The 13,204-nt window shown below is 50.5% G+C and overlaps 2 protein-coding genes across 2 annotated transcripts; one reads left to right on the top strand and one right to left on the bottom strand.

Moving 5' to 3' along the window:
• Positions 1-105: 105 nt before the first annotated feature.
• F4807DRAFT_472736 (uncharacterized protein) lies at positions 106-8,759 on the top strand (the record flags this gene model as incomplete). Its single annotated transcript, XM_048003037.1, has 3 exons — positions 106-171; positions 1,230-2,457; positions 2,511-8,759. The coding sequence occupies 3 exons, from the start codon at positions 106-108 to the stop codon at positions 8,645-8,647; spliced, it is 7,431 nt and encodes a 2,476-aa protein (XP_047856359.1). The 3' UTR covers positions 8,648-8,759.
• Positions 8,760-9,496: 737 nt separating this feature from the next.
• Positions 9,497-10,363, bottom strand: F4807DRAFT_378847 (SnodProt1). The gene is made up of 2 exons (XM_047995759.1): positions 10,016-10,363; positions 9,497-9,955 (listed from the first exon to the last, which is right to left on the bottom strand). Exons 1-2 carry the CDS (start codon positions 10,241-10,243, stop codon positions 9,770-9,772), a joined length of 414 nt encoding a protein of 137 aa, XP_047856360.1. The 5' UTR covers positions 10,244-10,363; the 3' UTR covers positions 9,497-9,769.
• Positions 10,364-13,204: the final 2,841 nt, after the last annotated feature.

The following is a 13,204-nucleotide window of genomic DNA, read 5'->3' on the forward strand; positions in this document are numbered from 1 at the left end:
GTCTCCTACCTTGTGAGAGCGACCAGGCAGCCAGGCAGTCAGATAGATCTATGATCCTCAAGAACATTTGCGCTTATTAGAACAAGATGAACAAAGTTGAAAATAATGCTTGAGCGAGAAGCTTGCGTCATCGTACGACGATTAGGTTCATATCCCCCTCACTTCGTGTATGTAAGTCCGTCTGGTCTTGTATTGTAATCTGATGTGGTATAGGGGATGAAAAAGAAATGGTTTAAAAAAAAGAATTGAAGTTGGAATTTAGCTAACCAACCTTCCTGGTTAGGAATCTTGCTTGGCTGGACCTATGAGCGTTCACCTACTAATTTATGTATGTGCTACACCTGTCAGGTAGGATGGGACTGAATGGATACGTGGAAAGCGCGACGCAGAGTGGCAGGAGTGGATATCCAAGGCGATGGTAAGGCCCATTAAATTATGGACGAGGGGAAGCCACTATGCATAGTGTGCGAGTCCACCCACGCGAATTTGAACCGTTAGAGGCTGATGGGAGTAACATGACGCACGTGCCCACCTCACATAAAATACCCCTATGTTACTTCCATATACATGTACCCCTTATCACGTCAAATTTAGCACTAGACTAAATCTAATAGTAATAGCAATTTCAATGAACAGGCAATCCTGGACAATTTTTTGGACAACTTGGGTTTTTCTCGCAAACCAAAGGGGGTTACCAGCAGGAACAGCTTTCAACCTCCATCGCGTCTTTTACTTTCGAGTCCCGAGTCCATCTAATAATCAATTCCCTCGTGGATTCAGGCCGGAAAGCGACAGGTTTAAGTCGAAGCCGATGGAGAGTTGCGTATTTTTACCATTCTTTTAATTTCTATTTGCCGCTCCTTTTTTTATTATTATTTTATTCTCCCGATAATTTCGGCGATCGGTGAGCTTTCGTTTTATGAACAGCAACGCGTCGCGACAGATACCCACGTTGTCAATCACCGCAACTCGACCCCTTAGTTGGCCCAGGACCGATCCTTATTTATCGTCGGGCAGAACGAAGGAGGGCGCACGTTAAAAGCGAGAGTAATAATTTGGAGATCTAGCAGCAGGCGATCCGTGTCTCGTCTGCGCTGATCTCGTCGTGGTATGTCTCGCTTGGCAACCGGTCTTCCGCCATCTCTCCCTTGAATCGATAGCCAACGAATATACCTTAGGACTAACCTGTATCCATTGGGCCAAGCCCCCTAAAGACGTATTCTTCAAAGTCGTCAACCCCTCCTCGTGCTCCTGCACAGGACGGCACAGGAGCCTCGCCATTTCACTCAACGAGGTCGTCTCCCGTCTCGAGTACTTCGACTGTCGGCGACGGTGAGACATCCCCGGTGCTCCCACCGCTTCCAGCTCCAAAGCTACCGGGAAAGGCTTCCGAATATCTTCGGACGCCACCCTCTAGTCGTAGTAACGAAGGCGACAGGCCGTACGTCACAACCAGCTGGGGTTCACCGTACCCAGACGCCGAAAGTAACCAGTTTCGCCGACTGAGTTTTAGCAGCGAAACTTCGGAAGAATCTCCATTGCATCAGCTTGAGATTAACACTCCTTTCTTACGCCCTGCTCCGTTAATCGCAACAACCGGACCGGAACACCATTCGTCTTCCCTCTCCGGTAGCGCCGCTGTACTTGTAAATCGTGTCCGGCGCCCCCTTCGTGGCATTACAGAAGATTGGATCCGTCAGCATACTACCGACGATTTAAGCTCTGAGCACCGCAACTGGCTCAGCGACGGAACCGACGATAGCGAGCACTCTTCACTGAGGGGCTCTACTTCAGGCGACGACGCGAGTTGGTTTGAGGAGGCTGATCCGAGAACACCGCGAGCTACTGTTGCTAATACTCTTCATCCATCACGAGCCTCTAGCCTAGCGTCCCGGCACCATCCGAGGAAGCGTTCTAGTAACGAAACTCTGAAACAAGCGGTTCTTAACCGACGCGTCGCAAGCAAAGTCGCGATTATGGACGCGCTTGATGTGGAAAGAGGCGGCCAAGATGCTGCTAGCATCCATACCCTAGATTCTCGAGCAGATACTCCTAGGAGTGATCAACCGAGTACGAACGGATCGATCGCCGTTGCGCCCGTCGAACCCCCAGCTACCCCGGCAAAGGCGACCAAGCCAGTTGCCGGGCATACGCCCCGACCGAAGAAGAAAGTGCCGTGGAAAGGAAAGAATATCCTTGTTTGCCTGCCGTGGGATGAAGAGCGAGGTCAACCTGGCATGGCGCCGGTTCCTCTACGTGAAGCAGAAGTGAAGGCAATGTTGCGATCATGGGAACAGCTAGGTTATAATATCCGGGGATTCGATTTGGAAGGAATCCATGTTCCTTCAGACCCGCTCGATAATTACTCTCAGAGCAGAGGTCAATGGCCAGATGAAGGCGATATGACTAGTGAACGTTCCGAGCACAAATATCAGGTCACGCTTCCGGACCTGAATGGTATGTTGTACCCAACGCGCTTCTTCGGCAGGACTGTGCTAATAGATTTATAGCGTGGAAGAATTATGTCAACGAGCTGAACGAGGCTAAGCTTAGGGCGCTTGGTGTGTCTTTCGGCGATGACGAGCCTGCACCTCCCCCGTCTATTTCTCCGGCTGCGTCAAACATGAGCCGACAGAATTCGAATCATTATCCTCCATTGCCATTTTCGCCTCCTATACCAACCTCTTCAGCCAATAGCAATGGGCAACAGCCGTTTCCTTTTCACCCTCCGTTCTTGTCTGGTTCATCTACACAGAGCCCTGCTATACCTTCGGCTGCTTCCCCTGCGTCTTTCAATGGTCAATCATTACCTGGGAAATTCAACCCTCGTGCGTCTATTTCCATCTCACCAAGCGAGCTTCCTTTCCATTTCTCTGGGCCAACTTCGCCTCATGCCTGGTCCCCGCAAATGTTACTGCAGCAACAGCTTGGTCGAAATGGTTCGCCTTCCGTTCTTAACCTGAACTCTCTGGTCTCGCCGAATTCCCCCTTTCAACGTGATGGTGCGTCTCCTCCAATTGGTGTGCACCAGAGACACCAATCTTTGCAATATCCCATTTTGCCCCATCAGTACTTGCATAGACAGGACTCTGCTAGACCATCTCCCCGGTTGCAAGAGTTGCGTGAAGTTGAAGAAGAGACCCAGAGCAATCCGTATGAGGAAGACAAAAGTCCGTCGAAAACTCCGGAGCCTAGTCACTTCATCCGCCACAACGCTAGCGCTAGTCTCCAGAAAGAGATTGACGACGCTGAGTACCACTTGGAAGAGCAATTCCGGTCCCAGTTAGAACACAAAGATTATAGCCCGCATGACGAGGACGAGAAGATGGAAAGGGACGGCCCTGTAGAAGAGGTCGAAGTCTCTTCTACCTCGCATACTCGAGGACCTTCTGTACACTTTGGCAACTTTGGAAATGACTCTGATGAAGGACCGAAGCTTCATCACCCGCAACCTCATACCCGTGGTCACTCGCTTTCTCAGACGCCGTATTTCGACGAGGAGGTGCGGGCCAGTACTGATGAAGGGAGCTTCCGGAAACATAGGCCAGCTAAGCTTGATCTGCAGAACGGTGACAATTCCTACGAGATCGAGACAAACCCAAGTAATTTGGGTACCCCTATTCAATCCTTTGACCTGGTCAATCAATTGCATCAACACTCTTTCTCGGCTGCCAACAATCCTTGGGCAGATGTTCCACGGGCCTCTGAAAGCAAGGCATCTTCGCGACGTACAAGTCATGCCAGCAAATCTTCGCTTTCGAAGTTAAACGCTGGCGCAGCTGAGTTCAAGTTTAATCCTACAAGCAGCTTCACTCCTAGCCAATTCGTTTTTGGTGGCAATCAGAATGCCCAGCCAGCCCCATTCCAGCTTCCATCATTTACACCGAATCCTCAGTCGACGACCTCGAGCCATTTCAGTGTGCCTTCGACATCATCGTCATCTAAGCTCAAGATAAATGCCTCGGCGCCAGCATTCTCTCCCCGTAAGGGTGAATTCAGTTTCTCTGCATCTGGTCCGAAATTCAACCCAGATGCTCCCGCTTTCCAGCCACTGAAATCCTTCTCTTCGTCGGTGACTAGTGCGGGAGCTTCTGGCAACGAAGCAAGTGAAATCCGCCCAACTGGCATTTTCGGCAACATTGATCTGAAACTTTCTGAGGCCACCAAACCGACGAAGAAGTCAAAGGCCATTCCTATCGTTCGTCCAGCTAGTCAACACTCTTCTACCCCTGCCCCAACTACGACTAAGGAACAAGAAAGTCAGCCGGCAGATACCAATCCGACAAAAAAGAAGTTTAGGGAGAACAATGACGATGGCGATGACGTGCCCCTGTTTGCTGAACCCACGCCTGAGCCCGAGGCTGTACCCCACGCACAGCCCAGTCCCGCTGTTCAAGAGACTGAAGCATCTGAAAATGGAGATAGCCTTGAAGAGGAGAACCTCCCTAGTCAGGCTAAGGCCGACGATGATGAGAATATGCATGTAGGTGACACGACATTTGCATCGACTATCCTCTCGGAATCTACGGACGGGAAGTTACAGTCCGAGTCAAATGATACGAAGACGACTACTAGCCCATCGGCGACTTCTCCTGACCAAGATAAGGGCAGCTGGAAGCCTTTTGAATTCAATAATGAGACCGATATTCAGGATTTCAACAATGCTAGACCGTTTGGAGATGAAGAGCCCTTGTTCAAGAAGCAGCATAAGAAGAGCCTTTCCGCAACAGCCAAACCTTTCGTTCCTGGAGCCTTCATGTTCGGCACGAGCAATGCTGCTTCGTTTGACCCTGTTCTGAAGAGCGAACCAGTGCAAATCCCCGAACCGGAAGATGAATTCGAGGATGACCGTGCTGGATCTCCCACTCCTGGACCAGACTTTACGTCTGCCGCCGCTGAGGCTAATAAAGAACCCGAGTCGATGCCTGAGCCACAGGCTGTACCTGTACAACGCGATCCTGTTCCGTTTGCAGTGGGTCTTGGATCGTCACGCTTTGCGTCACCTCCACCTGCTCCGAAGGGCTTGAACGCGTCGAGGTTTGCGGCTACCCCTTCACCACCGCCGAAATCCGCTGGCCTCTCTGCTTCTCGATATGCTGCCACACCATCACCAGTTTCTGATGATAAAGCTCCGGAATCCCCCTCGGAGAATAGCGCCGAGCAAGCCAGTGAGGTATCAGAGTTACACAGCTTCGAACCTTTGCCCGTCAGCCCGCCATCGGATGCTGGTGTTCAGCCTAGAGATGAGGCTACTCATGAACTCACATTCGAGGAGATCGATGCGGTTATGCAGCACCTCAATCAGAAAGACCCCACTATGGGAGTTAATAGGGCTCTGGAGTCTCCGAAATGTCAGCAACCTAGTCCTGAGCATAGCGTCCCTACTGCTGCCGTTACAAAATCGCCACCTGTGCAACTACCAGCCCATGTTCCGTTCCGCAGCGATGCCCCGAGCCCAAGTCCCCGTCACTATCTCGCATTGCCCAAACAAACAGCCACCCCAAGACCGTCGACAGAGCTGGAAGATCCCTTTGTCGACCCTCCACAGAGCGCTTTATCGCAAACATTCGATGGCTTAGTCCACCGACTCAATGTTGGAGACAGCCTTCCGGAAAGCGACTGGGACGATGTCTTCAGTGCCAGCGAACAGGAGAAACTCGAACAACGTGTCCAGTATTTCGATGGCCATGTCAACGACTTGGTTGGTAGTCTCTTGGCTTCTCGGCTTGATCCCCTGGAGAAGACACTCGGTAATATCCACCACGTTTTGGGTAGTCTAGCTCGCAGACCACCTTCAAGTCGACGCGATGTGCGTAGTGTTTCTGCCGAAATCCAAGAAAGTGATGCAGATGATGAGGATGATGAGGGAGAGGCACCGCTCCGTCGGTCAATGAGCCCCAGAAGAGACAAGAAACTGGAACAGATCCGGATCGCTGTAATGGATGCTCTCAACCAACAACAGGCTACGCGTGCTCTCCAAGCCGCTCAACTCGAATCTATTGAACAAAGTAGTGGCAAGGAGGATATGGCTATCTTGAAGGCAATGGAGCAAATGAAGGAGGAGCTCAGTGCAACGTTGCGACTTGACTTTCGTGGCGAAGATCTCCAGAACATTGTTGAAAAGGCAGTTGAGCGCCGCATGCCGCCAACTCCTCAGCCGCTGATCCAGAACGACGAGGAAGCGAACAACAAGCTTTCTGAGATGCAGTCAAAGATGCTGCAGCTCGAGCAACGACTCCGTGCTGAAGAAACCCGAGCTGAGAACGAGCGCTCAAGGGTTCTTGAGCTGGAGCAACGGCTCCGGGATGAGGAAGCCAGAGGCGAGAACGAGATAACGGTTCGACGCAATGCCGAAGATCGTGCTGCTGAGCTGCGGCGACAACTTGAGCAAGCGGAGACGAAGGTTGAAGTTGAGATCATGAACCGTAGCATTTTTGACCAGAGGATCCATGATCTTGAGGATCGACTCAAGCTCCAGGAGGACAAGACCGAGACGGAGATTTCCGGTCGCAGACATGCAGAAGATAGGTTGTCTGAAATCCAGAGACTTCTCCGGATCTCTTCCGAGGAGGAAGACCGTCTTCGAGCTGTCATTGAAGAACGTGACCAAAAGATCAGAAGCGTTGAGCAAGCATCTGGCAAGACCTCCATGCGTCTGGCCCTTCTTGAAGCTGCCCATGCGAACGCGGAACAGACTCAAGTAGAACTCAAGAACCGTCTCAATATCGCGGAAGTTGAACTCCGCGATGCCAGACAGGAAGCCCGACACTGGCGTTCTGAGGCCGAACATGCGAGGGAATCGGCCCACCGACAAGCTGATGACCTTATTCAAGCTGTCAATGAAAGCAAGCATCTTCACAAGCTTATTGACACTCTTGGCGTCCAACTCGAAGAAAACGAACGAATCCGGGATAACTGGCGTGCTAAGTTCGTGTCTCTGCAGGATGACATGGCTCATGCTGCTCGCGAGATCACAGAAGAGAACGCTCGACGCACAAAGAAGGAACAAGCTCTTCTCGCACGCCAAGAAGTGCTCGATGCTAGACTTCAGGCCGAAGCACGGACTCGTGAACGTCTCGAAGCTGAAATTGAGCGGTTGGAGAATGGAGAGCGCGCGGGCCTGCGAGCTGTTGGCGAATGCAGGCGACTCGAGTCTCTACTATCCGAACTCCGAGATAAAAATCACGATTTACAACAAAACGCTCTCCGTTACCAACGAGAGATACAGGAGGCAAGACACTCGGCCGCCGACGAAGTCCAACGCACACAAACGTCTGTGCAATCGGAACTAGAGGCTGCCAATAATCAAGTTAACGTCGTGCGCGAAGAACTCGAGGAAGAGATCAACAAGCTCAGGGCTCAATTGGATCAGGTGAAGATGGATGCCGATACTGCAAGGGCGCACCACGAGATGATGCTCGAGGAAGCCCAAACTACGAAGCAGACCGAGCTCGAAGAAGCCGAGAACAAGAGATGTATTGAGCTAAACGAGTTGACGCGCAAGCACCAGAATGAGGTCGAAGACCTTCAGGCTCGGTATGAACGACAGATCAACAACGTCACCGAGGATGCACAGCGCACAGAGCAGAACCTCTTGGAGCGGCTCAGCCTGTCAACATCTAAGACGGAACATCTACAGGATCGCGTTGCTCATTTGGAGGATAAGGTGCAGATCGCGCAAGAAGCCGCCAAGGCCGCAGCGCAAGCAGCTTCGCAAGCTTCCAAGTCCGTCATCGTGTCCACGACGCCGTATCAGCCAACTCCTGTTGCTCAAACGAAGCAACTCGCAGAGGCTATGCAGCTCCCTGAGAAGGTATCCCCGCAAGCCCTCCGCGAGTCTATCATGGTCCTACAGGAGCAATTGCAGGCTCGTGAGCAACGGATTGAGGAGCTCGAGCAAACTGTCTCCAAGCTTGACCCTGACTCCGCTACTAAGATTTCCAAGCGAGACGATGAAATTACTTGGTTACGCGAGCTCCTGGCCGTAAGACACGGTGATCTCCAGGATATCATCACCGCGCTATCGATGGAGCGCCTAGACAGAGAGGCGGTTAAGGATGCGGCTATCCGTCTGAAGGCCAACCTTCAAATGGAGGAGCAGGAGCGAGAGCGTGCGATGAATGGTGGCTCGGCCATCAATTTGCCGAACATCGCCGCGACGATCCGAGGGGCTGCAACCCCCCGAGTCGCACAAGCAGTTGGGCCTCTCGCTGCCGCTTGGGGTAGTTGGCGAAAGTCGAACCAACCTACGCTTACCAGTCTCTCCAGCGTTTTATCATCGTCGCCTGCGCAGACCAGGAACTCGACCCCGTCGAAGACGAGCGCCTCTTCTCAGAGTGGCTATCTCTCCGGCCTTATGACTCCACCGGCGTCTGGAGTTAGAAATACACCGCCAGTGCAGCCAAGCCAACCGCAACCTACCGCGTTCGGCAATACCGGCCGTCGTTATACTGCTGAGCAGTTTGCCAATCGATCTCGAGACGCTTCGATGACTTCCCGACAAGCGGAGAAGATGCCTTCCGCAAGCACCCCGCCCCGACAGCAAGAACGCCGGCAGCCCGTCACTCCCCCCATGATGCGATCCGGCGCATACGACTCTGACGCGCGCGTCGAGGATTTTGACGACGCCTCCTTTTTCGACGATTGAGGAGGGAATTTTGTGGGACATTACGACTTGACTAGGAGCAAGCTACTTCTACGTCTTTTACTTTCTTTGGGTGGCAATATTACATTTGTCACGGAAATTGGCAAGGCATTTGGAGGAAAAAGTTGACGTTTACATACCGCGTTGTTTGCCTTTTATACCATTTGCCTTTTCCCTGCTGCCACAACGTCTAGATTGATACCCCAATAACCTTTGTCCTTCTTATTTACCTTTTACGGTTACAACATAATGAGAGCTTCACATGCACACACACATTCGTTTGATAAATCAGATTGGCAATGGTCTCAGAGATGATTCGAGAAGATTGATAATCATAAAAAACTATTTCCTTTTTTTTCCTTTGTTCCTTTTGCATAGCCGGCTTAATGGAGACGGGAGAGGATTGTTTTTTTTTCCTCACTCGTTTTCGCTCACGAAGGAAGGGGGGATGGGGGAGCAGAGGGAGAGATATATTATCCATGAGGTTTTTGTTTCTTTGCAACGAACGCTTCACGTCGTTTCTGGGGAGGTTTTTCTTCGAGAGCAAAGGAGTGAGAGTGAGAGTGAGAGACAAAATACGACGATCATTAAGATCGCGGTTAGACAGCTCATAACATAATAATATTTTCATCACACTTATCCAAAAGTCTTTCTACGAGATGGTGCGAACCTGAATTTTGTATTGTAGGTTATGTACCTAGGTGGGTAGGTTAGGTTAAGGTAGGTAGTGCTATGAGAAATAATGATATGGTCTAAAACTCCTAAGGAATGCTGCCTGTTTTTTTGACCTTCGAATAAACAGTTGAGAAGCCCGCGCCGACCCAATGATGGTGTTGATGAGGATGGTGATGATGAAGACGATGATGCCATGTAAGCCGGAAGCAGCCGGTAGGTAGATGGATTAAGGAATGAACATTAAAGTGGGTATGTGAGTGAGTAGGTAGGTGGTATATATATTTCCGCCGCCGCCGCCGCCATCGCTGTTGCTTCCCATGCCGATCACCGCCCGCTCCCGAGAAAAAAAGCCGAATGCCGTGAAATTCGTCTCATTTAAAAATGACTAGGTGAGTAAGGATGGTGAGAGAGAATAAGAGGGGGAAAATTATGGGGTATCAAAAGCGTTGTTTAGACACCGCAGGCGCTTATGTCGACGGGGGTGGAGGTAGCGTCGACGCGGCCGAGAGCGACGGCCTGGCCGTTGGTGAGAGCGTTCATGGCGTCGAGGGCGATGTTGAAGCCGCTGGCGGCGTGGTCGATGGCCAGGACGTTGATGCTCTTTCCGTTGTAGGTCAGCTGGTAGCAGACGCCGCACTGCATTCGTTATTAGTATACCTATTTGACATAGAGAAAAGGAGAGGGCCTGAGACATACGTTAGGAGAGTTCCAGCCGGCGATGGTGTCGGCGCCGCCAATGTAGGTGGTTGGAATCTGGCCCTGGGTTTGCCAGCCGTAGCGCGTGATGAGGCCGTTCGCGCCGTCGGAGCACGAGACGGCGGTCAGAGACCGGGATGCGTCGTCGTAGCCGGTGTCGTAAGAGACGGAGGCGGCCGACGAGGCGGCGACGAAGGAGAGGAGTTGAGCGAGCTTGGAGAACTGCATTTTGGGTGAAGGTGGTTGGAGTTGGTGGTTTTTTTTGGAGTTTAGAATTTGGATGTGAGAAGGTTAGAAGGCGGCGAGGATGGTGATTATCGTAAGAGTTGATTATGAGGTATTAGTATTAGACTTGTAGATGCTGATGAGGATGATCGTGAGAAGACAGTAGGAAGAGGAGCGAATGTTGTCTTTATATATCTAAGTAATTGCCTATTTACCTAAACTAGAAGCTTCGTATATGTTTCTTTGTCCAGTGTTGTCTCGTATATCGCGGTATCCGCTATGGGTGCTGCGCAGAGTAGTGTCTACGATACGTTACCTGCGGTTGAGGAAAAAAGCTACCATACGTGGTGACATTCTGCAGCTTTGGTGGAACTTGGCCAATGAATTGAGATTCGAATGACAACATGTATCCAACTGGCAGGTTAGTTTAAGGTACCTAGCTAGATCAATAGCACGGCTGATCCATGTTCGTTAACAAGATGGTGAGGTGAGGGCATGCCACACAGTCCGGTCAGCATGGTACCTAGTTACTAGTACGAGGAACTAACCGGAGCGAGTCGGTTAACTGCTAAGGGCATGGTGCTGTAGCTAATGCATAAGGAGACTTATGACGGTAGGTCGATAGAATGTACGGTTATCGTACAACATTGGCGGGCCATTAATTCTCGTGTTTGTGTTCTTGGAGAATTATGTGGGGACTTATGACTGCCGATCTCATTCGTATTTGGTGCTGCGGCTTTATGTTCGCTGGGGCCCGGAGCCTGTGACTGGCTCGACTGACTCGGGAGGATGCCATTTTTAGCAATAAAAGGAACGCCCAGCCTTCTCGGCCCTGCAATGTGGGTAGGTCCCGTGCGTTCGGGGTACGCTAACGGTAGTTGAACATTCCGTATCCGTAGAATGAGGAGATCTAGGAGCTTTGAGAGGGCTCGTCGATTCTAGATTCTAGAAATATACCTAGATAGGTTGTTGATCGTCTAGGTACTGGGATTTGGACTGTGTCATCGCGATGCGATCACGATATCTGGGATTTCGAGGTGTAATTCCGCATTATTCAGAGGGAAAGGCATGGGAAAATCGAGGGAACGTACCTAGGTATCTGAGACATTGTTTACTTTGTTTACCTGACAAATAAAATCTCCTAATCCTCTCGTCCAATTCCAAGGCGACCGCCGGATACCTGCTGGATGCACGGCCTAGGGCTGGAGCTGAGATGATCGTGTGCAACCGCAAGTGGTTTTTCCGAAGAGAGATCCGCATCAGCCCTTACTTGCGGCTCGATGTTAGTACGACCTAGCCGCGGTACGTTCGGAAGCTATTTGTCGGTTGGCGAACTTCATCGCCGAGGACAACAATACCAGCAACAATACCACCGCGGCTGCCCGACGGCCGTAATAGCCTATTCTCATGATGCTCAACAGAAGATGGGACGCTTCAGTCGAATCATTTGATTGTGTGCTCTTAACAATAGGTCGGAAGGATCCGTCCCCGCAACATATGCCACATGGCTACTCTCGTTGCGATTCATAGTTGATTGGACATGCGGCTTGTTGGAACATGTTTGTATATCGCTACCGTGGTGGTATTCATCGAGACTAAGCAGAACGCAAATCCCTTGATATGTGTTGAGCTCATCTTCGTCTATTCACGATCCCACCTAAGCCCTAGTTTCTTAGTCTTCTCCAAGTTCACTGCGCTAGGAGCGACGATCTGAACGGACTAGAATTCTGTCAGAAAGCGTACGTCATTGTGTAGCCGGATCATAGCCGCCGGTGTATCCGCGGTCTTGGACATCGACAGTTTCAATTATCGGGTAATATCCAGTCCGACTATACTAATAAGCTAGTAAGCATCTAAATTGGAATGTAACAATGGGCGTTTTTTTGTCATAAACCGGATATCTGTTCAGGTAATTGGACGAATACGAGACTTCAAACGGGGCGGCTCGTAATTGGTAATGGGATGGATGAGACAGACATCTGGACGCGGGGTATAAATTCCTAGGGCGGGCCTGGACTATAAGAATGATCGACTCTCCCCGCAGAGAACGGGCACTCAGTTATTGAGAAGCAGATAAAAGACACCGGAGCCCGGGTTCTCTTCGAACCTGTTGCAGACTTTGCGGGGAATTCTGCCTGCTAGTCTCGCCACAGGCTTTTAATGTCTTTCAACTCCACTCAATGTCGACATGGGGTTCTTCTAGCCATCGTATCTTTTGAAGCCCAACGTACATTATTGCAAAGGAAGCTCTTCGAGTAAATTAAGCAACTGCTGCGTTGACATCGACAGTTTTACCGCTTTTCGCATCACCATCACACTTCCCCCCTGGATGTTATGCCGAAAAGGTCTAGGGATTGTGTAAACGTCTCCTAGCTATAATGGGATTCCTATTTAACAGAGCCATATTTGATAGAGTCTAATATGGCGATGTCCGTGTTGTCGATGATTGGGATTTTCAGTCGTGACGCGCGGCCTATGGTAGAGTTACATGTATTTCCGCAAAGGAGTCTTCATTTGCTGGGGTCTTCTGATGGAAGTGTACTGCGTATGTGCACTCGCGAACAGTCTGTCCAGATCGAGACCTATGGCCTTCCTGGATAACTCCACGATTCCCATATTTGTATAGCGACACGATAGTACGAGGATGTAGGCAGTTATGTGTAAATCGTCTCTCCGCGATTATATTGTTATGTATCCGCTAGTTCGGAAGTAGATTGCTTCTAAATTGTTTGTAGGTGGAACACGATAAAAACCCGCGACACAAGTATTCACAAGGTATTTATGTGCATCGCGTTGTCTCGTACTTGTCCTCTAGCAAATTGACATGATGAATCGATGGATGTTGTAGAGTTGAGATTTTGAGGCTTAACCTTAGCTGAGAATGTAGAATAAATTCCCAGATAGAGTTATTAGTCAGCTACTACGTAGGTACAGGTATGGTGAGCTGACACCCAAGCGCCCCCT

The sequence above is a fragment of the Annulohypoxylon truncatum genome (genome assembly GCF_022578515.1).
Source record: "Annulohypoxylon truncatum strain CBS 140777 unplaced genomic scaffold F4807scaffold_8, whole genome shotgun sequence".
Lineage (NCBI taxonomy): Eukaryota > Fungi > Ascomycota > Sordariomycetes > Xylariales > Hypoxylaceae > Annulohypoxylon > Annulohypoxylon truncatum.